At 36.2% G+C, this 27897-nt stretch overlaps 2 protein-coding genes across 3 annotated transcripts in view; both read right to left on the bottom strand.

The window, feature by feature from the left end:
* Nucleotides 1-55: 55 nt before the first annotated feature.
* On the bottom strand, nucleotides 56-7081 carry slc22a13b (solute carrier family 22 member 13b). The gene is made up of 10 exons (XM_067435603.1): nucleotides 6198-7081; nucleotides 4720-4823; nucleotides 4370-4524; nucleotides 3209-3377; nucleotides 2852-2972; nucleotides 2300-2394; nucleotides 1391-1605; nucleotides 716-824; nucleotides 420-629; nucleotides 56-270 (listed from the first exon to the last, which is right to left on the bottom strand). The coding sequence occupies exons 1-10, from the start codon at nucleotides 6567-6569 to the stop codon at nucleotides 207-209; spliced, it is 1614 nt and encodes a 537-aa protein (XP_067291704.1). The 5' UTR covers nucleotides 6570-7081; the 3' UTR covers nucleotides 56-206.
* Nucleotides 7082-8539: 1458 nt separating this feature from the next.
* oxsr1b (oxidative stress responsive kinase 1b) overlaps nucleotides 8540-27897 on the bottom strand; it is an 82339-nt gene continuing 62981 nt past the window's right edge. Inside the window, exons 5-19 of one of the 2 annotated variants that reach the window (XM_067435604.1) lie at nucleotides 22858-22913; nucleotides 22092-22201; nucleotides 21090-21191; nucleotides 20821-20954; nucleotides 20064-20112; nucleotides 19091-19156; nucleotides 18652-18774; nucleotides 18405-18473; nucleotides 15257-15292; nucleotides 14566-14670; nucleotides 14393-14451; nucleotides 13590-13642; nucleotides 12782-12850; nucleotides 12131-12195; nucleotides 8540-11255 (exon numbers count right to left, since the gene is read on the bottom strand). In XM_067435604.1, coding sequence (XP_067291705.1) covers nucleotides 11181-11255; nucleotides 12131-12195; nucleotides 12782-12850; nucleotides 13590-13642; nucleotides 14393-14451; nucleotides 14566-14670; nucleotides 15257-15292; nucleotides 18405-18473; nucleotides 18652-18774; nucleotides 19091-19156; nucleotides 20064-20112; nucleotides 20821-20954; nucleotides 21090-21191; nucleotides 22092-22201; nucleotides 22858-22913 — 1171 coding nt within the window. In that variant the 3' untranslated portion in view covers nucleotides 8540-11180. The remainder of the gene's footprint in view (nucleotides 11256-12130; nucleotides 12196-12781; nucleotides 12851-13589; nucleotides 13643-14392; nucleotides 14452-14565; nucleotides 14671-15256; nucleotides 15293-18404; nucleotides 18474-18651; nucleotides 18775-19090; nucleotides 19157-20063; nucleotides 20113-20820; nucleotides 20955-21089; nucleotides 21192-22091; nucleotides 22202-22857; nucleotides 22914-27897) is intronic. The other variant, XM_067435605.1, reaches the window with a different exon arrangement.

Raw genomic sequence — 27897 nt, 5'->3', positions numbered from 1 at the left:
TTGTATAAATCAGATTTTTACTATTTTTTCAAAATGAAAGGATAAAAAAGTACAAATTCATTTTTTAATCAATAAAACTTTACAAACTTGCAACATGAAAAGTAAATACATCTCTGTTTGTCTTATTTTACTCATCTACACTTATTGAATAAATCTATTAAAACACCCATGAACTTTAACTACATTTTTAAATAGCAGTATAAATCTCATAATTTTGTGCTCCTGTGGTCCATTTCCAGTCCGTTTTCAATACTGGCTTTCTTTGATTCCCTGTGAATGAAAGATTGAAAAAACAAAATCTATTAATTTTGTGTCAACTTCCGTGCATTAAAATGTAAGTGTTTTTTACGTGATTCATTATTGCAAGAGATGTTTCATGCTTAGATGAGTGAAATGTCACTAATATAAAGAATACTCACATGCTGTCATTCACGGGAACGTCAGTGTGGTCCTGTAGGTCGGTGTTTAGCGTTTCTGGGAGCAGGAAGGTCAAGGCTCCTCCCACAAAAGGAAGAGAGCCGTATATGACCATTGGAATGGCAGGATGATACACCTTCAACAAGCCAATCAGAGGAGCTAGAATACCAGCGACACGCGCACACATGGAGTTCAGTCCCACTCCATTTTGCCTAGACAATTGAGTTTAAGAAGGAAAAATCCTTTAGAATGTAGAACTGAAAATAGTGTTCATGCAGGTTTCTCTTTACATACATACCTCACTACCGTAGGGTACAGCTCAGCAGTGTACACATAAACTATGGTGAAAGAGGCAGCGAGGGAGAACTTCCCAACCACTGCGATCACAGTCACAATCACGGGATACTCTGGGGAAAAAGAGTCGAAATGAAGAGTATTAACGTGATTAATAAACATTAAAGCAACTTTTGTCATATGAATGAGAAAATTCTCATCTTATGAGAGAGGAAATGACATTGATGCCAATGAAGGCCTTTCTGAGCCATCGGATTTCAACAAAAATATCTTCATTTGTGTACCGAAGATGAATGGAGGTCTTACGGGTCTGGAACGGCATTGAGGGCGAGTAATTAATGACAGAATTTTCATTTTTTTGGGTGAAATTTAAGGTGTGGACTTTCATGGTGATATTTTGCCTACAAATTGTATGTTTTGATGAGAATCAGATCATATACAACTAGTACGAGTATAAACGTGCGCCATTGATTTTCTCTGTCAGATTTAATAAACATTTAAGCAGTTTTTGTCCTTTCTTTTTTCCAACAAAGTTTCATTACAATTCCTAAGAATTGAATGGTTTTGTGAATTGGTTGTGAATTCACATGAATTAGTAAGATCTCATTTGTGTGTTTTGTTTGATCTGTTTGTTTGATATTTTTGAAAGAATAGGAAGTATAAAATAAGACTCGCTCACCCTCTGGTATAGCAGGAATAATCAGACAAGCGGTGCCTCCAAGAAGCAGAACAAAACTCTGGCAGATCCTCCTTCCAAAGCGCTGAATAAGAGGAAAGCAGGACAGCCGGGCGGGAAGCTCTGCAGCACCAAAGATGAGTTGAGTCAGGTAAATGTCCAGGCCGAAGTTCCCCACGTTCAAGCTGACGCCATAGTAAACCAGGCTCGTCACAAACCTAAATAAACAAATGATAAGATATTCAGATTTTTTTTTGATCATGTTTGAGGTGTTTTTATAGCTTGAGTCTTTATGCTCAGTGATAATGCTTTATTGTTAACATTTTTATGTTGTAGTATTTAAGACATTAGTGGCCCTATCATACACCCAGTGCAATGCGATGCTAGGCGTGACGCAAGTGTTTTTTTTTTGTGCTAGTTTCAGCCTGTTATAATTTTCATGTCCAGCAGTTTGAGACTCTGATTGGTTTATGGCACGTTATGCCCAAAACACACCCATGACTCATTAAGAGACCAGGTACAGGTTTTTCTCCGGGTTCTCCGGAAGAAAAAAAAGGTGTTTGGGGGTAAAATGTGTGTTATTTTGGCAAGGTCGCCTGCTAAAATGAGCATTCATGGGTCTATATATCACATAATAGTCGCTTCAACAAGCGGACAACCCGTGGAAAAAAACGCGGACTTGGCAACACACTGCAGTTGAGCTCTGTTGACATTTGACAACTAACGTAATGCTTCATTGCTCTGATTGGTTGTAGGTCTATCCAATTGAGGTCTTTCCTGGTTCGGTTGAAACACGCCCCATAATCACAGCCCAATGGAGGAGTATCAGACTCATATTCTGACTAGAATTGATTATGACCACGTCAGGCTACAGACTCCGATGTTGAATGGGGAAATACTGTCATAACTCACCACATATAGCACAAGATGAGAGCTCTCTTTCTCAGGTAATCCACTCGGAACAGGTCTAGCATGGAGCCTTTTTGGACTGTGTTCTCTGCTTCCATCTGATAATGCATCATTTCATGTTAATTCATAACTTTATTTAAGCAGAAAAAGATAACCGTGATTAAAAATATATTTAACAGGAGTGTCCTGGCCAAGATAAGCAGCCCGGATTTGCATAAACACATATACATTGAAGAACTACTTTCCATTGTAGGATACTGTGGCCCAGCCTCAGTTCATTTAGGGCATTTAAGTAGCTTTATAAACGTGCCCTAAAAATAAAAAAGCATTACTGGTATGGAGAGAGAAAAATGGCACTGACATATTTTAGGATGTCTTTGCTTTTGTTTGCTTTCAGTTCAGACAGATCAAACATGCTCTATCATGCTAGGCTAAAGCTGCATGTTAAACCAGGCATGTTTGTTTTAGAAGGAAAATGGGAGTGAACACAATCTTTTTATCAGCTCTTTTCTTAGATCAGAAAGGCTTGGCTATCCAAAAAGAGAAAACGGTCACCTTGTCAAGCAGATCTTCAGACACCTTCCTGCCATTGATTCGGGCTGCTTTCAGAATCTCTTTCTTGGCTCTTTCTTGCTTGCCCTGAGTCAGAAGCCACCGGGCAGACTCAGGGAGAATCCTGCCAAAAACATTTCATTTGATCAAAAACAATTGATTAAAAAATAAAACGGCTCATAAAGAAGAAAAAAGGAAAACCTTAAAATAACTAAACAAAAATTTGAACAACTCATTTTAATATAAAAACAATAGCTTTATTCACTTATTAACGTTTTTTAAATATGTTATTTGCATGTCATGTGAGCCGACATCGGAAAACATGCAAATGCCAATTCCCTGATATAGAAAAACTCTAACCAGTAATAGATGCAGAAAAGCCCAACTGGTGCTGACAGAACCAGCTGTAAAATCCTCCAGTTTCGGATCCCAAAGGCCACACCAGACAGCAACATAAGGCCAATGGCATAAAAGCAGTGCGACAATATGGTGAAAAGGGCGCGTTTGGCCGAACCGCACCACTCAGTACCTAAAACATGTTTGAGATACAATGAGAAAATTATACAATAATCACCTTCTGAGATCTCAACAGGTTCTATATGCATTTTCATAGTGATTTCTGTTGTTACAGGACATTTGTTTGAAGTCGGCATGAAACAGAAGTTCCAATTTGTGTTATAAAACAAGTGCAGCAAGTGCTTTAACATTTAGTCATAAAATGTGTTAGATGCAGGAAAAATTGGCAAGCGTAAGGATTTGAGTGAGTTTGACAAGGGCCAAATTGTGATGGCTAGACGACTGGGTCAGAGCATCTCCAAAACTGAAGCTCTTGTGGGGTGTTCCCGGTTGGCAGAGATCAGTATCTATTAAAAGCGGTCCAAGGAAGGAACAGTGGTGAACTGGCGACAGGGTCATGGGCGGCTAAGGCTCATTGATGCACGTGGGGAGTAAAGGCTGGCCTGTGTGGTCTGATCAGACGAGCTAATGTAGCTCAAACTGCTCATTAGGTTGTCAAGTTAAGGCTGGTTCTGATAGAAAGGTGTCAGAATACACAGTGCATCACAGTTTGTTGCGTAAGGGGCTCCATAGCTGCAGATCAGTCAGGGTGCCCATGGAAAAGGGGGCTGACACATTATTGGTCATAATGTTATGCCCAATCAGTGTATCCGAGTTAAATGGTTTCTTGAAGAAGAAAGAAATGTACGATGGGATTTGATTCTGTCTTTCAGGAATTAATTGGTTTGCTATTGCACTCATGTGAGTGACAGGTTGACCCATCCTTGCAGTGAAAAACATGTCATCAGAGAAGAGATGTCGAAGTTATTTTGATTAAAGATTATGTGAGAACAATTTAAACAAAAATATGTGCAAGAATTAATCATTTATAATAAATACTGCACAAATTAATTTGGTGACTTTAAAGCGTACATGTAAATTAGTTTTCTACATGCCATCTAATTATCTAAATTCAATTTCAAACGTTTTAATATAACGGCATTAAAAAGGAGTCACAGGCATTACCCAGAACAAACGTGTTCATAGAGATCCCTGATATTGTAGTGCCGACCACAAAGCGGAGGGCTATGTAGACATAGATGTTGGGGGCAAATGCTACTCCCACCCCAAACAGAAACTGCAGGAACAAGGAAAGCAGCGTGACAAACCGCCGGCCATATCTGTGACGAGAAAACAATTTAACAGCACAGTTATGAAAGCACTCATATTACTGATTTGACACAGAAGTGTAGCCCCTTATTACTGATGGGTTTTTAAAACAAACAGAAAAATCTGTATGTTTAGTTTTTTGGAAAAACTCCAAAATAATCATTGTGTTTTATATCATTCTCATGTTGATTATACTCTACACGTACTTGTCTGCCATTGGCCCAAACAATAGGGCTCCAATAAGAAGACCAGCCATGTAGATGGACTGAGATGCCTCATTATAAATCTTATTTTCACACACCAGGTCAAACTATGATAAGATAAAAAAGAAAACATGATAAAAGACAGTAAACAAATGATGCCAATGAAAATTATATGTATTTGTTTATAACTTTCAATTTTATGTAATTGACAAATATTAAAACATAATATAAAAGGGTAGGTTTCGTCTGTAAAGACACATACTTTAAAGTAAAGTCATGGCTACCATTTTTTAACATTTCAACCATTAAAGTCCTGAAAAAAGAAACACTGATCTTCTGTGAAAATATATGGAGTAATTTGGACCTGTCAAGATAAATGTAATAGGAAAAATTGTGAAACGAACACACAAAACTAAACTGTATGACTGCATTTATGCATTTTTAGCAATTGGTATTAGGTTAACAAATCAAAGTAAGCTGCCGCAGCTAACAGGGAACGTTCTCCAAAATGTTGGGTATAACATTCTGGCAAAGTTCTCAACCAAAATATATATTAGTAGCATTAATACAATGTTTATGCAAAGCTTTCTGGTCTTCACTAATGTTATTAAAACGTTAGCAAAAAACATTATGGAAAACATATCTGGACTGCTAAAACTTTTTTAAAATTTTAGAAACTTTTTTAGAATTCAAACATTCAAATGTAATATTCCAATAATGTTTGCAAAATTTTAAAATGGAATGCTTTCACATAAACAAAAAAACTAAAAACTTTAAAACATTAAAAAACTGGATATTTTAAATGTTTAGAGAACATTTCCATAACCTAATATGATATTGTGAGCGGTAAACACAGTGATTATTATTATTTTTTTTTACTATTGCTGTAAAATTGATTGAATCACATCTTAGAATAAAAGTTTGTTTGTGTGTACATATATAATATATGCTACACACATATTAAACTTTTCTGTTAAATGCGGTTAATCGTGATTAATCGATTTGAAAGTATGTGTAGCCTAGCCTACTATATACCCTATTCTCTCTCACATACACACACACACACACACACACACACACACACACACACATATATATAGACAGATAGATTATTTACAAACCATTCTGTTAGATGTTATTTATTGATTTAACAGCACTAGTTTTTACATACAAAATGAGTGAAGCCTTCAACCATGACAACAGCAAATAAATGAATCATCACAAATATATCACAACATTGTAACGCATTAGCCTTCATGCGTTAAAATGTAACCATATAAGTTCATATTTATGATATAGGCCTATATTGTCAGAGAATTAAGACCTAAAGTTACTTTCAAGAAAAGCCTAATAATGCACCGTATCTGAGTTTAGTAGGCTACAGCCCAGCTAACAAGTTTAGGTTATAAGTAGCCTACGTTTCCCTAACGTTCCCATTAATTTATAAAAACTTTTTACATGAGTTTAGTAGGCTACAGTACCTCAGTTATAAGAGTGCTGCTGCCTTCTGCCTTATAAACCCATCCATCGGTACATGATGTCGTTGTGTTTATTCCATAAGCTTCAATGACATCAAGATCAAGATCAACAGGTGAGAACATCTTACAGCTCTCATATTGCCCTTTAGTGTCCAGAGGGATGGTGAGGTTCAGCCGCTTCTCCTCCGTCAGGTTGGGAGCCCGCTGTAAGATCCAGCTGCTGTTGCAGTTGTGTGGGAAGCTGATGGCGGTGAAGACCTGACCGAACATGTGGAAAGCTGTGAAGATGTTCGGGAGGCATACCGCCACCAGCAAGCGCTTCTGAAACGCTCCAAACTCCCCGACAGACGACAGGATCTGCGCGAAGTCTATCATGATCACTGTGAGCGACCATCAGCGGCGGCTCGCGCTTAAAACACCAGGCAAATTAATCTTTAAACTTGTCACAAGTTCAGCATATCTGCACGCGTGCACTTATCTGTGACGATCAGAGATAAAGAACTGTTCACAGCGAGAAGGAACATTTTTAAATAATCATAATAATAAAGAACTTGAAGCATATACATAATACAGGTAGGCTAGGTTAATAAACTGATTCCAATGTCTAAAATGTACTGAGAGGAGTTCCTACAGCTGTGCGCGCGCGCGTTAAGTGTGGGGGACTTTGGATCATGTGCGGTCTTTTTGCTAGGTAAGGCAGTTAAATAGTGTGGAAATGTGTAAACTGTTATGATATGCTTGTGGGGTCATGCACAATAACGTGTAACAAAATGGCCACACTCTCAGGAGAAACATATGATGATTGTGAGAAGACCAGGACAAAATAAGTTTAAAGAAAAATAAAGATGATTCATGTCAGTGGGTGTACAAAACTTGATCAATATTCAAAAAAAGTTTTAAATGTAAGATTTTATTTTATTATGATTTTATTTTATTTTTTTTAATTTATTTTTTTACAAATATCAAGACTTTTTCCCAGGTTATGGCCTCAAATAAAATCACAGCAGTCTCCACTACTTTAAAAAAAAAAAAAATTTTTAAACTAAATCTTTAGTGGTCTTTAACGTTGTGATGTTTGCATGCATACAGCTCTGTGGGAAGCATAATATGCAAATACATTTACATACTGTAAGCAACAATGAGGCATTTAGGCACCTTTTACGTTAATTCTTCTGATTTTAAAGCATTTAAAAACATGCCTTAAAATTCCAAATAAGCTACATAAAAATAAAAGTGAGAGTAAAAACTAAAGGGAAAAAAAACAATATTTTACTTTCAGTTTTTTTATTGCTTACAATAAACTGACTGTGTCTGGCCTGTATTACAACACTGGTCTGCATTAAGAAGAAGCCGGGAGATTTGTGCGCCTTTATAAAATGCATATTACTAAGATTGGATGTTATACAATATAATCATGTTGACCATATTCCCTGCTGAGCAACCTTGATATTCAAAAATATCAGATCTTTAAAGATATCCTTATTTAAAGCTTATTTAATGGCTTTTCAAATGCAAGCAATTGTATTATTATTTTCCCTATTTTTAGTGGACAGCTTGTTGTGATTGCAAAGACAAGAAGTGAAAAGATAATACTTGTGCGTTTTTAAAGCTTTCTTTTACTTCTCTCCTTTTATCTTTTGAAACTTCCCAATAAAATGGGAAATAAAGTTGGAAATAAGTCTTAAATTATTTAATAATTAGTTGACTCTCTCTCTCTCTTTACACACACACACAGACACACAGTACACTGCCATTCAAAAGTTTGGGATCTATAATTTTACTGATTAAAAAACAAAAAACAAATGTAATATTGTGAAATATTATTACAATTTAAAATAATTGTTTTCTATTTGAATATTGAACATTTAAAATGTAATTTATTCCTGTGATCAAAGCTGAATTTTCAGCATCATTACTCCAGTCTTCAGTGTCACATGATCCTTTAGAAATGATTTGATGATCAAGAAACATTTATGTTTATCAATGTTGAAAGTTGTGTATCATTTTTAATGAATGTTGAAAATTCAGCTTTGATGACAGGAATACATTACATTTTAAAATATATATAAACAGAAAACAGTTATTTTAAATTGTAATATTATTTCACAATATTACTGTTTTTCTGTATTTTTAATTAAATAAATGCAGCTTTGGTGAGTGGAAGAAACTTATTTTAAAAACTATATATATATATATATATACACACACACACACACACACACACACAGAAACATATATACAGGCCCTTCTAAAAAAATTAGCATATTGTGATAAAGTTCATTATTTTCCATAATGTAATGATAAAAATTAAACTTTCATATATTTTAGATTCATTGCACACCAACTGAAATATTTCAGATCTTTTATTGTTTTAATACTGATGATTTTGGCATACAGCTCATGAAAACCCAAAATTCCTGTCTCAAAAAATTAGCATATCATTAAAAGGTTCTCTAAACGAGCTATTAACCTAATCATCTGAATCAGCTAATTAACTCTAAACACCTGCAAAAGATTCCTGAGGCTTTTAAAAACTCCCAGCCTGGTTCATTACTCAAAACCGCAATCATGGGTAAGACTGCCGACCCGACCCTGTCCAGAAGGCCATCATTGACACCCTCAAGTGAGAGGGTAAGACACAGAAAGAAATTTCTGAACGAATAGGCTGTTCCCAGAGTGCTGTATCAAGGCACCTCAGTGGGAAGTCTGTGGGAAGGAAAAAGTGTGGCAAAAAACGCTGCACAACGAGAAGAGGTGACCGGACCCTAAGGAAGATTGTGGAGAAGGACCGATTCCAGACCTTGGGGGACCTGCCGAAGCAGTGGACTGAGTCTGGTGTAGAAACATCCAGAGCCACCGTGCACAGGCGTGTGCAGGAAATGGGCTACAGGTGCCGCATTACCCAGGTCAAGCTACTTTTGGGCTACAGAGAAGCAGCACTGGACTGTTGCTCAGTGGTCCACAGTACTTTTTTCGGATGAAAGCAAATTTTGCATGTCATTTGGAAATCAAGGTGCCAGAGTCTGGAGGAAGACTCGGGAGAAGGAAATGTCAAAATGCCTGAAGTCCAGTGTCAAGTACCAGCAGTCAGTGATGGTCTGGGGTGCCATTCTTCCATCTGCTGAAAAGCTTTATGGAGATGAAGATTTCGTTTTTCAGCACGACCTGGTACCTGCTCACAGTGCCCAAACCACTGGTAAATGGTTTACTGACCATGGTATTACTGTGCTCAATTGGCCTGCCAACTCTCCTGACCTGAACCCTATAGAGAATCTGTGGGATATTGTGAAGAGAAAGTTGAGAGACGCAAGACCCAACACTCTGAATGAGCTTAAGGCCGCTATCGAAGCATCCTGGGCCTCCATAACACCTCAGCAGTGCCACGCCGCATTGAAGCAGTCATTTCTGCAAAAGGATTCCCGACCAAGTATTGAGTGCATAACTGAACATAATTATTTGAAGGTTGACTTTTTTTGTATTAAAAACACTTTTCTTTTATTGGTCAGATGAAATATGCTAATTTTTTGAGAAGGACCTGTATAATATAAAAAAATCAGGTGAAACAATTCTTTAAAATAATCAAGATACTTAAGATTATTCAAGGCTGTTCTTGCACACAGGTAGCGATATGTTTAATGAGATTTCTTGAGTGAAGTAAACAACCTCACATAAATTCTAAGGAGAACTTCAGAAGTTCAGGACAGACCTGCTGGAAACATCAGGCAAATATAGGCCACCCAAGATCCCACTGTGATTATAGGCACCCTCATTGACAAATAAGACAAACCAACAAAACTCACAATGTGTCTTTTGTAACCGACACCACCTCCCATCACCTTATTTATGGAGAACACAAAGGCCATGAGTGAAGCATCCCATATAAAATCAAACCAATGACAAATTACATTATTTACATGTTCAATCGAGATCAGAAATACATGAATACTTAAGAGTTCAATTCCAGAGCAGAAAAAAAACAAACACTGAATATTTCATCTGGTACCTTACGCTTTTTTTCAAACACCTAAATCGCTTACACAGATACTTATAAAAAAAAAAAAGCAGAAGTGACTAAAATTTAAAACCAAAATGCACAAATTAATGTGAAATCTAATAAAAGGGACAATATGGTTGATGAAAAAATATGCAGAAACATTAAGGCAATAACTTTTAGAGCAGCGAGGGATAGTAACACTTGCGAATGTGCCCTGTTGAGACAGCACACACACACACACAAACACACACGCTCACACACAAATAAAATAAACAAGGGGAAAGCAGCAAAATAAACCAGCTTGTAGGAGTGCTCGTCGAGGCTTAATGACACTGAGTAGATCAGACTCTCTGTATAACGAATGGAAAAGCAGTTTTTGTGCTGGATTGAGCTAAACCAGATTCTGTAAATGTTCATCAAGCTGTTTTAAATGAACCAGCATTAAATGTTTAAATGTACCAGAAGTAAATAATGCAAGCGGTCTGGTAAAACATGCTAGCTGCTTTTCTTTAAAGGCGTAGAAAATACAAGTAAAAATGCTTTAGCTACTGCAAACCCATTCACTCATTTCCTCTATTAACACTTTGAGTTCCACTCTCCTCACATGCGCTCAGGAGTTATATTAGAGGCATTTTTAGATTTCATTTTTTTGGGGTGTCAGTTCAGTGCAAAAATAAAACAAAAAGAGGGGGAAAAAAAAGAGAAACATTAAAAGAGCATTAAGGTTATATCTGGTTATGATAATTGCATCATTATATGAATGAATCGTAAACTTTATTTTAAAGGATTCCTACAAATTCTGATCAATCTCATCCTTGTGCAACTTTGCCGTCTGAAATCCTATGGGCTGCTCAATGGTACTTTTCTCTTTGGCAACAGTGGTTTCTTGAGGGCAATTGAAGGAGGAGGAAAAAAATCTATGTCATTCTGTTGGTAGTGTTGGTTTGTTTTCACATTTGTAGGCAAGTCATGGTCACGCACAGAGCCAAAGTTTAGTTAATGCTGAGCTGAGCAAATCCCAAGAGCTTGACATCATCGGGAATCTCAGAGCCTTCAACACCAGAGGCCTGAAAAACACCACGCATGACCTGTTAGTGCAATACACCTTTGAGGATTTAAGGCCGGTTCACACCAAACTAACTATAATGATAACTATATTACGTCCACACCAATGGACGATATCATTCTGGTTATTCGAAGCATGCGCTGCAGGTTTGTCGTCTGCTGCTTTAAATGCTCAAGCTCTTTAAAGCAGGATGGATTTTGATTGGCTGTCTGATTGGCTGTTTTTTTTGTTCATCAGCTGGAAAAAAATCATTCTGAAAGTGATTCCAACAAAATAGCTTCTCTGTTCATTATCGTATAGTGGGTATGGGGGGGGGGGGGGGGGGGGGGGGGAGTACGATCATTCGAATCTACTCCAGGGTTTCTACAGATAGAAAGCCATATGCTAATCGCTAAAGTAACCCTTTAAAGAGTGCGCTAGTAATATGTGCCTATTGGTGGGTCCACAACGCACATACACTCTGCTTATTACGCACACAAAGATGCACAGCAGCACACAAACATTTTTAAATATTACGATTAAAAGGATTCCTCTCTGGAGAAGCATTCAGTCTTTACGCTTGCAGATTCCGCCATATAAATAGCGAATCCACCACGGTGCAAGCGCAACTGGCTTTTTAAGGGAATGGCAGATGAGACTCTGATTGGTTTATTACACATTATGCCCAAAACACACCCATAATTCATTAAGAGAGTAGGTACAAACCTTTTAGACCATGCGCCTTGCGTGCCGGCCATTTTTCTCGCTGCTAAACTAGGACACGTCCTAAGTGCACTATGCGCTCAGATTGTTTAAATCGGGCCCTATATATTTATCGTTATAGTTATTGTTCTTGATGTGAACAGGGCCTGTGTGTTTAACTGAACAGTCACTCACCAGTTTAAATGTGACATTTTTATTGGAATGAGGCTCTTCAACTATCTTCTGCAAATTAGCAGCCACTGAAATGACACAAAACAGAAGTTTAGGACTAAAACCATGAAATTATTTGAAATTGCTATTCATTTTCTTCACATATTGCACTGCATGGTAACATCAACATTTTTCAAGTGGTTTTATTTTATTGGAAGATGCTGATTCTGGAGAAATGGCTGATGAAAATTCAGCTTTGCCTCACAGAAATAAATAATATTTTAAAGTATATTAAAACAGAAAACAGTACTCCTTTGTTATGTATTTTGATCAAATAAATGCTAAATAAAAATAGTTATGTTTAAAAACATTATTATAACTTAAAATCAATATATTTTAAATGTTATTTATTCCTGTGATTGTCTAATATGCTGATTTGGTACTCAAGAAATATTTCTTATTACCATCATTAATGTTGACAACATTTGTGCTGCCTAATATTTAGGTGGAATCATTTTTTTTTTTTTTTAAATCAGGATTCTTCGATGAATTGAAGGTTGAACAGAACAGCAATAATTCAAAATATAAATATTTTGTTACATTATTAATGTCTTCACTTTTGATCGATTTAATGCATTATTACTGAATAAAAGTATTATTATTTTTAATCCTTACCTATAACTAAATCTCGCCCATCTACCAAACCAGCCGATACCAGTTCCTGAGAAACCCCATCTGCTGTGTCTACAGAACAGAGAAAATATATGTGAGTAAATGTCACTCAGACCAACCTCTTAGATATTTGAACTGACACGGTTGTAGATTTTCCAGAATGAGGCTGACAACTTAATAGCTGATCAGCTGCGCAAATCATGCTAACAAACTGTAGTCGGTACAGAGAGCAGAATGAAGACATGTTCGGGCAGAAGAACATTCTCACACACCTATGTGCATGTCAATAAAGGTTTTATTTTGGGAAAATTCACAACATGGCACTGACAAAACACAGATGCAGCAGGCTCTTTGACATCTGAAAGGGTGAAAAAAAGTTTGCTCTTCTCTGCTAGAGGGCAAAACACTGAGATAAGCAGGAACTGATTCTAAAAGGGTGTTTAATAGTTTTTTAAAGGAAATAAACATTGGATAAGTTGCCCAAGTGTGTCATAACTCATATTGATTGAGATGTTCACCTGTCAACCATAAAATGCAGTGTTTCTTCTAAAGAATTTTAAGGTTTTTGAAGTGTCAACTTCATTTTATGGACTCACAGAGATGGAAAAATATGTCTAAAAATCATCATTTATGGCTATCTGAAGAAAGAACGTCATATACTGTACATCTGGGACAGCATTGGGGTGTGGAAATGATTTTCATTTTAGGGTGGAATATCCCTTTAAGAGTGTATTGTTTGGATATATTCAAGTGCAAATATTGCTTGATTTATTGTTGCAAGACTATTAGCCACGTGTCTTTATGCTCTTACCTCTGCCAGGCATGAACTCAAATCGTATGTCATTCAGTTCCTTTTTCAAGTTTCTGTAGGACAGGAGGAGAAATATAATAATCTACTGCTCCTGTCTACAATTTTAATAATAAAGCTTCTTTATTGGCATTTAAGGAGCAGTTCACTTTAAAATTAAAATTACACCATGATTTAACCACCCCAAAGCCATCCTAGGTGAACATGACATTCTTATTTCTAATGAACACAATCGGAGTTATATTAATAAATATCCTAACGCTTCCAAGCTTTTATAATGGCAGTGACGGATATGCTCAAAAAAGCATATCCATCCCCCTCCTCATAAACGCTCTCCACACAGCTCTGGGGGGTTAATAAAGGCCTTTTGAAGCAAATCGATGGGGTTTTGTAAGAAAAATATCCAGATTTAAAACTTTCCCAAAGCCGTGTGGAGTACGTTGATGAAGGATGGAGGAATCTTTGAGCTTCAAACTCAATGGACCCCATCACTGCCATTATAAAACTAGGAAGCATCAGGATATTTATTAATATAATTCCGACTGTATTCATCAGAAAGAAGAAAGTCATATACACCTAGGATGGCTAGAGGGTGAGTGAATCATGGGGTAATTTTCATTTTAAAGGTAACTACTCCTTTAAGAGAACCTTTGCATTGGTCAAAAGGTTATTTGTATTGAATTTTTTAAAATCTTTAAATACTGACTGAAAGGTTCTTTGGGGAACCAAAAATGGTTCCCCGTTTGTAACTTTTATTTTAAGGAGTGTACACTGGTTCAACTTTAATAACAGCAAACGCAACTTACCTTAACCTTAATACTAAACTGATGGGGGACTGGGAGGCGTCAATTCCAGGAACTGGGGCCTAGAGATTGAGGAAGAGAAAAGAAGCATCAGTCTCTCTCACAATAAGATGTCTTCATTTAAAACCTACGGTGGTCTAATAACTGAATTCTGAAGTGCCTGATACAACAGCTACCTGCGCAGGCTGTGATGGGGTTGTAGTGTGTTGAGTGTTGGCCGGGCCCTGGCCAGCAGCTTGAGGTATTTCAGGCTGGAGGTGACTGCTGAAAGTCTGGAATATCTGCAAATACATGCATTGACCAACACAAACATTTGGTAATTATTATCAAATATATATATATAAATATATATATATATTTTGCCCTCATTTTGCCCTTTTAAATTCAGTTTTATTTAAAGCTGCAGTCCGTAACTTTTTGCGCTCTAGCGGTTAATAAACAGAACTGAATGCGTCTAGCGGAAGAACATTGCAGCCGGATCTACTCCTCTCTGTTTATAACATAATGACTCAGAGTAAGAAAAAAAACAAGGTTTGGACAATGAATTAATTTTGTACATTCTCATTATGTAATTTTTTGTAAATCTTGAATACAAAAAAAGTTACGGACAGCAGCTTTAATAAAATAATTGTAATTCAAATCCTTGATGCTGTAATACAAACACAAAAAAATCTATTCAGATGTTTAATTACTTTTTACTCAAGTGGACTGTAGGATAAAGTAATATGCAGAGTGCTCATTTTGCCAAATTACACAGATCATTTAAATATTTCATGCATAAAAATGCATTATGTGAGAATTATGTGTATTACATACAGCAGGAATCATAAGAAGGATGCATTAGTATGGTAGTTGTAGTATACATACCTCTGCATTCTGGAGTCCTTCTTTTACTCTTGGTGACTGTGTGAGAGAGGTAGAACAGGCAAAAGTCAAAGGTCAAAGTCTCTTGTAATAATAAATAATTGTCTGGGTTACTTTAATTCAGCGTTGGATTTAAACACACTGTAGTAAGGAATGAAGCAGGGAGTTAAGGCCCTACTTGAGTATTTCATTTTCACATTTCATAGCTTTCATACTTCCTTCAAGAATTCAAGGACTATTGGGATTATGAAGAGATATGCAACCAAATTACAGGTTATATCCACAATATCTGCTCAGAACATATTCTATTCAACAGTATGAACTCCATCCAAACTATTCCCAAACCCTTAAACAAAAACAACAACAAATAAACACTTATACACGTCCATCTAAACTGAGTTGTGTTCAGACTTACACTACCGTTTCAACGTTTAGGTTAGTTTTTATTTAGCCTTTATTTATTCATTATTTTAAATAAATGAATACATTTATTCAGCAGTGATGCATTAAATTAATCAGACATTTATAAGATTACCAAAGATGTAATGGCTGCTGAAAATTCCGCTATATGCAATTAAAGCAATAAATTATATTTTTTTAAAAATATTTAAAAAGAAAACAACTATTTAAATTTTGTTTATTTTTATCAAATAAATGCAACATTCGTGAACATAAGAGACTTATTTAAAAATAAATAAAAAAATACATAACCCCAAACTTTGGAACGGTAATGTACATAATGATATGACATGGCATCTAAGGTATTTGGCCATATAACCAGTGACCAAACTGGAATCCAAAGATCATTTAGTGACCAGAAGTGGCCATTTTGCATGTTAGTGCCTCAAACTGCAGAAATCTCATTATGAGGCTGTTAAACAGAATTTGGTTGGTTAACAGAGGTAATTGATTTGGTCAGTATTTAAAGTTAAAACACGATACAAATGGCAACCAGGAAGCACACATCATCACTATTAAGTCAGTGTCTCTGATTTTTCTAGCAAGAATTGGTTACACAGTTTTTGCTTCACCTTAGTTAAGTCATTGAAATTAGAGTGAGTGGTCAAGCTTAAAGTGTTAGTTCACCAAAATGTTTAATTCTGTCATTAATCACTCATCCTCATGTCGTTCCAAACCTGTAAGACCTCCGTTTATCTTCAGAACACAAATGAAGATATTTTTGATGAAATGCAAGAGCTCTCTGCCCCCTCCATAGACAGCAATTAACACTTTTAAGGCCAAGAAAGGTGGTAAAAACATAGTAAAATAGTTTAAAATAGTTCATGTGACTCCAGTGGTTCAATCTAAATTTTATGAAGTGACAAGAATACTTTTTGTGCGCAAAAAACAAACAAAAATAATGATTCAACAATTTCTTCTAGCCTATTTCAGACTCATGGTTTTTGACACAGTGTAAACAGTGCGGCACTTCCAGAATGCCGGCTTCCCATTGGCCGAAAGCATTCACGTGAGCACCGCAACATACGCACGAGTGGTACTGCCGTAGAACTAGAAAGCACAGCACAGTTCACACTCCGTCAACACCGTAAAGGTCTGTTCACACAGGGATGATTTTTTTGCACGTTAATCGCCGTCGTTTAACACCTTGTGACTAAACAAAGGGTGCCAATGTGAGTGTGCACACCGACACGCAAAACGGCAGGCGTAAAAGCATAATTTTAAAAAACTTGTGTTAGTTTTTTTTTTTGACGCACCGCATTAAAAACTTGCCAACCAATGAGGTTGTCGCTTTTGTTCACATGGCTGGAGCTGTTGAATTTTCAGTAAAACAGAACTTGGTTGCGCTCAAGCACAAAACGGTCTTGCCAAGCACACATTGATACGACGAAGAGGAAGTAGAAAAAGAAGAAGATGAGCTGCTAATGCTGCTTATTACACGGCTCTGTGAAATACTTGATTCTGATTGGTCAATTGCGCATTCCAGCGGTATGTTATTTCCAGATAACAACCGCTCATCCGGGTACTACAAGTTATCGTGACCGGTACTACTTCGATGCTTAACGCTGGCGCCATCTTGTGGCTGTTAAATACCTAAACAGCCATGGCTACAATGGAAGACTTCAAGGCGGGGTTCCTTTATAAAGTTTAAATATGGATTTTTTCTTACACAAACGCATCAATTTGAATCAGAAGGCTCTATTAACCCATCGGAGCCGCGTGGAGCACGTTATTTGACGGACAGCTGCATTTTTTATGGACTTCAAAAACAGCTACAACTACTGGGATTAACGTAAGCCTGGACTTTTTAAATATAAGGTTGAGTAAATTATAGGTTTGGTTTCATTTTTGGGTGAACTAACCCTTTCAGCATTGATTTTCAATATTTAGCAGCAATAGATAAAGGCTTAAAGCAGTTTGGAACAGTTTTTCTTCGCGGAAGCTCTGCTTAAGAGCTAATAAAATATTTAATCTCAAGACAATATATTGTGTCTAATTTATTTGAGACTAGTAGCTGTGTAATAAGCGGGATAATGTACACCTAGCCGGTTGTTATGCAGAATAAACCCTAAAGATCTATTCATCAAATGAAGGTTGAACCCTGGAGTCACATGGACTATTTATTCTATGTCTTTCCTACCTTTCTGGACCTTGAAAGTGTTTATTAAATTGGTCAGAAAGCTGTTTGATTTCATCAAAAATATCTTCATTTGTGTTCCGATGATAAAGGTCTGACGGGTGTCGAACAAACATGAGGGTGAAAAATTAATGACAGAATTATAATTTTTGGATGAACTAACTCTTTAAGTAGCCGTGTAAGTAGATATTTCTGTAGGTGATCTCAAAAGGCACAAATAAGCTATAAGCAGGGGATATGGAACAAAAGTTATCATATTAAGCGAGCTTTTATACTGCACATGATTCTTTCTTGCATAGATATGCAGAGAAACAGATTATCACAGACAGGTAAAGGTGCAACGGTCACCCTTAACTAACCTGAACTCTAATATCTTTATTGTTTTAGTCTTTGAAGCTGATAACAAGAATATTAGCAGTTACATTATGCTCTGTGAACAAATTCACTTCCTCTTTATCTAGCACTTCCAATTCCTACACGTCGCAATGCTGTGTCTGACTGAGTGTGCTTCCTTATTAAGGTAAGCCATCTGTATCAGTGGGAAAACTGAACAACCCTGGGTGGGGGCAGCTCAAGAGGCTGAGAGAAACGGACTTGTCGCCTTGTCGACTTCGACTGCTGCTCCTTTAGCGGCAAACAAAAAACACAGAGCCCAGAGATGAGAGGTGCCATAACAGACAAACAAACACACACAAACGAGTGAAAAAATAGTGCAAACATCCAGTACTGAACCAGTGCTAAAACTGAGTGTGAGTGTGAGTGTGAGTGTGTGTGTGTGTGTGTGTGTGAGAGAGAGTGTTACCCGTAAGGCAGCAACAGCAGCTTTACCCTCCTCGCTCTCCTCATCCAGTTCATCATCGCTCCATTCCCACTCTCCATCTTCTGTTTTATGGAGTCTCCCACTGGAGCCAGGAACTCGCCGTACCTACACGCACACACACACACACACACACACACACACACACACACACACACACACACACACACACACACACACACACACACACACACACACACACACACACACACACACACACACACACACACACACACACACACACACACACACACACACACACACACACACGTTAATATAGACATACATATATAAGACTAAAATATGTTTAGGTTTAAAAAAGATTTAAAAATGTTTAAAGTGAAAACAAATGCATTTAATATTTAAAGATGGTAAAACATAGTAATATATATATATAAAAAATTAATAAAAACATTTTCCTCACCCTTCTCGCTCTCTCTATAATTGTAGGTGCTCTATGTAATAATTTCTCCTGCAGGAATTCATTATTCTGACAAACAAAACGGAACAGCATGATAAATATTTTGCAAAATTATGCAAATAAGCACCAATTAACATTGAATTACAAAATGGTCTCATCAAATTCAACTCCAGCTCCCTACTGGGCATGTGACATCTGAGCATTCAATGCTGGAGGGAAGGAGGACTGGCTTGATTCGAATAGTAGAAGGGAACTCCGTTTGGCAGAGAGTTGATCAGCCAGTCCCTGCTTTTGTTTAGACACTGACATGACGACCCAGTAATGAGAGGAATGCTGGACTGAACTCAATAATGATTAATTTACATGGGGGAACACACGCACGCACGCACACAACAAACACATCTAAATAGGAACATTGCGTAGTCTTCTGCTGTATTTGTATGAAGCTATTTATAAATGCTATAACCTAACCCAAACCGAAACCTTTCTGCATCTTTACGAGTAACATAAAAACAGCATTTACTTTTTTTTTGTGCCTTTTTTTTTGGCCTTTTTTTTTGGCCTTTTTTTTTTTTTTTTTTACAAATGAGGATGTCTTCAAAAGGAAGTTTTTGTCAGGTCTGTATAGTTGTTATTTGTTTCATGAAATACACATGTAGAGACTTAGAGGCTGTGGCTCATTACATACTTGTACTGTACCACATCAAGTATAAAGATAAAATGTACAGTATAATATGGTGTGAAAGCTATCATATGTATTCAAAAGTCATATGAAATAAATTATGTTGCTTTTTTTTGTTTGGAGCTGTGGTAACAATACATTGATGATGTATGAAAAACATCTTATTCTGTGTTCCACAAAATAAAGTATGCTCTGACTATTGTCTCTTTAAGACTTGCATAAAAAAATAAAAATAAAAACATGGAACAATAATAAACTAAACTAAAAACAATGTCCTGAAAGTAAGATTTTTACCTTGGCTTTCTGGAAGAATTTGTGTTTTAAGAGTTCTGATGATGTTGGCCTGAAAAGTAAACACTATTGAAATATATTTGTTGTAACTTACAGTGTTATCAGGGAATATCAGCATTAAGGGAATATCAGCATTAACAGTCACATTTTATTTTCCCCTAATTAAAATGTTTTACACATAAAAAAAAATGTTCATGACCAGCTGAATATTAGTGAACATATAAACATACATTTTCAAAAGTTTGGGGTCAGTAAGATTATAATTTATTTATTTTTTACTTTTCTTCAGCAAGGATGCATTAAATTGTCCAAAAGTGACAATAAAGACATTTATAATGATTTATAAAAATTTCTATTGTTGAAAACAATAGAAGATATCAATAGATATCACTGTTAAAAATAGTTGTGCTGATTCATATTTTTGTAGAATATGAAGCAGCACAACTGTTTTCAAAATTGATAATAACAACAAGAACAAAAAAACCCACCAAATTAGCATATCAAAATGATTTTTGAAGGATCACGTGACACTAAAGACTATAGTAAAAGGCCCTGAAAATTCAGCTTCACGGGAATAAATTACATTTTAAAATACATACAGAACATACAGATTATATTTACAATATTACTGTTTTACTATATTCCTGATCGAATAAATGCAGAATTACTGAGCATAAGAAAAAAAAAATCTTACTGAGCCCAATAGTTTTGAAGAGTAGTGTATTTTTATCACACAGAACATTACGGCTCTGCTCAGCACCTTTTCTCTGGCTCCTTCTGCAAACATAAAGAGATCATCTTCCTCAAGGACTTCCCGTATTTCTTCACCATCTCTTTGTCCGTGATTCCAGTCTCAAGACAAGGTGGATCATTCTGCAGGGTCAACATCAAAACCTGCAAACACACATAGAGCTCTCTGATACACCTAACATGCTATAAAACATCATGTTTCTCATTAGAGTGGAGCATAACTGTCTTAATACAGCAATACCAGTCATTAGAGCCTCTCTGGGACTGTTCTATCCTCACCTTCATAGGAGGATATTTGTGGTAAGGAGCGGAGCCTGTGGCCAGCTCGATGGCTGTGATCCCAAAACTCCAGATGTCTGCTTTGAAGTCGTAACCTTTCACCTGCACACAAGCAGTCACAGATTTGTTTAACACGAGAGATGCATCCATATGACAGCAATTACTGGCAATTTTACACCACATTAAAGTATTTAGACTTCAAGACAAAATAAGAGCTTTAATTGTCCATGTAATTCAGTCCATATACAGTGAGGTCCAACAGTCCGACTTTATTACACTTTAATAAAAATAATCTTCAGAGTGATCTCAGCCCACGGTATCTTCTCCACTGGAATCAGAATTTGCATGTCATTCGTTTTATGACGTTAAAGTGTTAGTTCACCAAAAAAATTATGTAATTAATTGCTCACACTCATGTTATCCCAGACACGTAAGACCTCCATTCATCTTCGGAACACAAACTGAGATTTTTTTGTTGAAATCCGACGGCTCAGAAAGGCCTCCATTGGTCACAGTGTCATTTCCTCTCTCAAGACGCATAAAAGGCACTAAAGACGTCGATACATAGCCCATCTCACTAGTGACTCGACAATCATTTTATGAAGCTACGAGAATCGTTTTTGTGCACAAAAAAACAAAAAACAAATGACTTATATAGTGATGGCAGATATTAAAACACGTCTTACTGAAGCTTTATGAATCAGTGTATCGATTCATGATTCGGATCGCGCGTCAAACCGGCAGACTGCTGAAATCACGAGACTTTAATGATCTGAACTGCTGATTCGATACACTCATTCATAACGGTTCAAAGCTTTACAAAGCGATGTTTTGAAATCGCTTCATAAAATGATTGTAGAGCCACTGTAGTGAGATGGTAAATGGTAAAAAATGAACGACATGAGGGTAAGTAATTAATGACATAATTAAAATTTTTTGGGTGAACTAACCCTTTAAATAAGTGAGTAAAGAAGAAAGTGGTTCTAGGGTGGAAGTGCTTACCTGCTCCATCACTTCTGGAGCCATCCAACATGGCGTTCCCACAAACGTCTTCCGCACTTTATTTCGAGTCATGTCACCACCAGTGGCTAAGAAGGCACTTACTCCAAAATCTAAAGAAATAAAAATTAACAACAACAAAACTATTCATCAAAATGTAAAATAAATAATACATAATGTATTATCCAATAAGTAAGTGCTTTTGTCTAATAAGCAACAAAGGGCACATAAACATTACACTTAAAAATAAATAGTGAAATAAAATCAAAATGTCGGGAAAAGTATGTTTCAAATAATAAGTACTAATTATTTTAGATGAATACACTATCATTCACAAGTTTCAAAAGTTCAGTATGTTTTTTATTTTGAAAGAACATCCTAAATTATACTTTTATTTACAAAGAGTGCATTAAAATGATCAAAAGTGAAAGTAAGACGTATATGTTTGTCGTATTATACATTTCTTTATGTTCACCTTTGATCAATTGAATGCAAGTTTTTTATGTCAAATAAATTCAAGGTTTCCACATAGCAGGTGGTGAACTTATTATTTCAACATTGATAATAAGTATTGAGCAGCAAATCAGCACATTAGAATGATTTCTAAAGGATCATGTGACTGATGACTGGAGTAATGATGCTGAAAGTTCAGCTCCGTAATCACAGGAATATTTCACAATATTATTTTTTATTATCTGGACTATAATGGACAAATTCTTTGGCAAGCAGTAGTGAATTGTGACACTTCAGTTAAACAGAAAGTTGTTACCTGCGATTTGCACTGACCCGTCCTCCCCCAGCAGGATGTTTCCAGCTTTAAGATCTCTGCACACAAACACAGGGTCTGCCTTTAGACACACAAAGAGCTGTGCAAGAATATAGATATGGATCAGACAACAGTTTCATGACACAGTATAAGAATAAAGACCTACTAAAGGGGGATTCATCCAGTACAAACAATGTGTGTGCATGATGTTTCTGTGAGTAGCTGTACTAAAGATACAGATAGCAGCATCCAGAAATCTGTGGTCATGGTGACGAACTCCTGTTTATTTAGACACAAACAAGATCAACACTATATCTGTCCCTCTGCCCTGAGTTCAACACTCAGCTGAATGCCAGCAGACATCTGCTCTTCTCCATAACTGATCAAGTCATGTGTGTGTGTTTATGTAACACTTAGTTTAAGATTTGTATTTGAATCCATGGAGAATCACTGAAAAACACAGTGTTTTCTATCTAACTGGCAAAGCTGAGAACTTAAAGAACAGCCATAAGAGACTAATGAATGGATAATTCATGTTTTATAATGCTGTAGAAGTTCTGTGGCCTTGTATAGAAAGTCATTTTAGTGTGCTGAAATAACAGTTTTTTAATTGTCGGGGAAATAAATATTCAATGTTAACCAGCCAAATGTTTTCATAAATGATAAGTTACTCTATAAGCAAAATTTCTCTCGCAATCACGGACATTCATTGGATATTCAGAACTCTTGTGATATTATATTTAAGACTTAAGATGCCAATGAGACCCACAAGAATATATTTAGCATGATTAAATTCAGCTCACATGAACGGGTTATTCATTTTAATGCATTACTTGCCTTACATTACATTAATTATTCATTACAATTAGTAGTGTCAAATCGATTAATCAAATCTAAAATAAAAGTTGAATAATATACTGTATAATATCTATACACACACATACTTGTACAGAGATACACACCCAGACCCACACATATATATTTACAGAGTGAAATCACACTACATCCTGTGTGATGAGCATGTAATCTTATCATTTTAATTTCTTTGCATTATATTTTACTGTCCAGTTGGGGGCAGCAGATATATGATTTAAACTGAAGCTGATGGCATTGAGTAAATTAACTTTTGAACATAATAAGAAGACTTTGTTTCTGTTATCATAACAGTCACATTCTCTTGCCATGACGATATCCAATTATGCGCTTCAGGGGTGCAAAACCATAATTGCAACCTTTCTGCAGTACGAGCATGCGCGCACACACACACACACACACACACACACACACACACACACACACACACACACACACACACACACACACACACACACACACACACACACACAGAGAGAGAGAGAGAGGCCCCAGTTGTTCACTCCTGCTGGGCAAATCAAAACACACTAACACATGTCCACTCCAAACTCATGCACATTCGGAGGTGTTCTTGAAGTTTAAAAGATGTTTGGAGACTATTAGAGTGGTTGGTAACACTCCTGCTGTCTGTGAGCACAGCTGAAAATCGCTTGCATATTTCTGAGACCGGGCACTGAGAAGAGAGAACATGTCTGATACAGAATACTGTATTTATACATGTGCATATGGTTTTCTTCAATTATATGCACATTTATACATCAGGGGGCTGAAGCTTGTGATACAAAGGGTCAAAAATTGCTATTGTTAATCATCTTTTCACTTTTAAATGCAAGTTTAAAATATTATATATATTTTTTCAATTATATTAAATAAAGCTATCTATTCGGTATGTAAAAGTAGGATGATTAATGTAATTAATAAATTTTAAAAATCTAATATAAAAAAACTAATATAAAAATCTTCTATTTTCTATCTTCTATTAACACTTAAGCTTCAGTACTAATCTATTCTGGACAACGTTTAAAACTTTTTATTGTAAGCACTGTGTTATTGCCTAAAGATGAATCCCTTTGTTTTATTTATTTAAATCACTTTCGATAAAAGTGCATGCTAAATATATAAGTGTAAACTATATATATATATATATATATATATATATATATATATATATATATATATATATATATATATATATATATATATATATATATATATATATATATATATATATAATAGATTTAATTTATAACACACTTTTCATTCCAAAGAATGTCAAAGTGCAACAATGGAAAAAGGGAAAAATATAACAAAAATTAATAAAAAGTAAAAAAAAATAAAGAAAAATACAAACAATCAACACATAAAAGCCTTTCTGGACAGAAAAGTCTTCAGTTCAGCTTTAAACTGGTCCAGACTCTGTACTGCTCTCAGCTCACTGGGAAGGCGGTTCCAGAGCCGCAGTGCAGCAGGGCAGAACGCTTGATCTCCAATGGTACGAAGCCTGGTGGTGGGGACTTGAAGAAGCAGGTGCCCTGAAGATCTGAGGGTGCAGGTGGAGGATTTCAGACTGATGAGTTCCTGTAGATATGGAGGTGCATGTCCGGTGATGCATTTATGTGTGAGCAGGAGGATTTTGTAGTCGATCCGGGATGAAACAGGAAGCCAGTGCAATGAGTGAAGGATGGGAGTTATGTGATCATATTTACGGACTCTAATAAGGACTCAGCAGCGCTGTTCTGGATCTATTGAAGCATCTGGATATTTCTGCCAGAAATTCAACTGAAGATTCCGTTGCAGTAGTCCAGCCTGGTGGAGACAAAGGCATGGACAAGTTTCTCTGCATCTGGAAAGGTTAAAAGGGGACAGAGTTTGGAGATGTTTCGAAGGTGGTGGAAGGAAGTCTTACAAATGTGCTTAATGTGATCATTGAAGGTCAGCTGTGGGTCAAAACGAACCCCTGGATTTGTGACTGAGGAGGAGAAAGTGATGACCTGGCCGTCAAAGATTAGCTATATGCCCACTTTCAGCCCAGAACTACATGGGAGGAGCTGGTCAATGACCTGAAAAGAGCTGGGACCACCGTTTCCAAGGTTACTGTTGGTAATACACTAAGACGTCATGGTTTGAAATCATGCATGGCACAGAAGGTTCCTTTGCTTAAACCAGCAGACCCTCTGGGCCATGTATTGCGAGATTTTGGGGAATAACCTCCTTCCCTCAGTTAGAGCATTGAAGATGGGTCGAGGCTGGGTCTTCCAACATGACAAGGACCCGAAGCACACAGCCAGGATAACCAAGGAGTAGCTCTGTAAGAAGCATATCAAGGTTCTGGTGTGGCCTAGCCAGTCTTCAGAACTAAACCCAATAGAGAATCTATGGAGGGAGCTCAAACTCCGTGTTTCTCAGCGACTAGAGAAGATTTCTCTAGAGAAGATCTGCGTGGAGGAGTGGGTCAAAATCCCTCCTGCAATGTGTGCAAACCTGGTTAAAAACTACAAGAAAAGTATGACCTCTGTTATTGCAAACAAAGGCTACTGTACCAAATATTAACAATGATTTTCTCAGGTGTTCTCAGGTGCAGCTGTATCATACAAATAAATCATACATTGTGATTTCTGGATTTTATTTTTTTAGATTATGTCTCTCATAATGCAGAAGACATGCACCTATGATGACAATTTCAGACCCCTCCGTGATTTCTAAGTATTCTATATATATATATATATATATATATATATATATATATATATATATATATATATATATATATATATATATATATATATATATATCCATTTAAAAAGGAACACGATCAAAAGGGCCTATTTATAGTTTCTCATAAAACTTGAAAGCTTGAAGGAAAAGGAAGCATTGGAAGATTATTAGGGGAATGATGCCACAGGTGTCAGAGTTCAGACATTCAAAAACTTCCCAGAATGCAACTACATCACCATATAAAACCCAGATTGTACTAGGCAATCCAAAGAATGTCGGAACAAAAGCGGAATGGTTTCCTGAGATCTAAGAGATACAGATCTCTTACGGCCTGAGCAATGATGTCACCACTCAGTGGGAGCCATGACAACGTGTTCTGGTTTCTCCAGCTGACAATTATAACAAAGAAAACCTCAGTGTGAGGACAGACCCAAAGAGTCCATTTGAGTCCAATCACACCAGAGCAGAGAGAAACTCAAAAGCTTTACATTGACAAACAGACTGTTCTTAAACTGTGGCGAGGGTGAAGGACTGTACGAGCTAGAAGCAATGAGTGTGAGAGTAGATGAGCGATTTTAACAAGCATCTGCAGGACTTCACAGGGCAGTGAGGATGATGAAGAATTTTGCTTCTTCACTCCATTTTGACAGCTGACTTCATGCCAGCTTTAAGCCAGTGTCTAATTGCATCCTCCAGGGATGTGGAGGGTACTGTGTGACTCCCTCCTTGCAGTACACAGGCATGCAAACATTGATGTGGTCTCAAACCCTCTTCACCTTTCACTCAAATGATTCAGATTACAGCCTGACACATGCTTAAAGAAGTTTTGTGGGTTTTAATTCATGCTTATTAGCTTTATATGATAATGCACTTCTAGAAGGTAGATAAAATGCCCTTTTATTAGATTTACACAGAAAAAAAGTGTATATAAAGTATTGCTGTCAAATCGTTTAATCACAATTAATCGCATGCTAATTAAAAGCTTGTGTAGATAATATATGTGTGTACTTTGTATAATTATTATGTATATATAAATACACGCTCTTTTTATGTATATATTTTAGTAATATTTGCATGTTTATACTGTATGTATACATATATATATATATATATATATATATATATATATATATATATATATATATATATATATATATATATATATATATATAATTTATATTATCTAAATATTAAAGTATATATAAATACACACTCGTTTGTGTATATATTTTAGAAATATTTGCAAGTATATACTATATATATATATATATATATATATATATATATATATATATATATATTCTATAAATATTTATTTATTTATAGAACTTATATTATCTAAATATTAATATTTTGTATATAAATATAACATATGATATATATTCTAACTTTACACACAATATATTGCCAAAAGTATTTGGACACCCATCCAAATAATTGTATTCAAGTGTTCCA

Source organism: Pseudorasbora parva, chromosome 24 (assembly GCF_024679245.1).
Source record: "Pseudorasbora parva isolate DD20220531a chromosome 24, ASM2467924v1, whole genome shotgun sequence".
NCBI classification, from domain to species: domain Eukaryota; kingdom Metazoa; phylum Chordata; class Actinopteri; order Cypriniformes; family Gobionidae; genus Pseudorasbora; species Pseudorasbora parva.
The sequence above is the reverse complement of the archived record's forward strand: the minus strand, read 5'-3'. Positions and strand labels throughout refer to the sequence as shown.

Excerpts from the sequence above, each read along its gene's own strand:
- slc22a13b (XM_067435603.1), bottom strand. The coding sequence starts at position 6,569 with ATGATAGACTTCGCGCAGATCCTGTCGTCTGTCGGGGAGTTTGGAGCG. Across the intron at positions 4,525-4,719 it reads TTTGGGCCAATGGCAGACAA|ATATGGCCGGCGGTTTGTCA; the intron begins GTACGTGTAGAG and ends TTCTCGTCACAG. Across the intron at positions 1,606-2,299 it reads CTCATCTTGTGCTATATGTG|GTTTGTGACGAGCCTGGTTT; the intron begins GTGAGTTATGAC and ends TTGTTTATTTAG.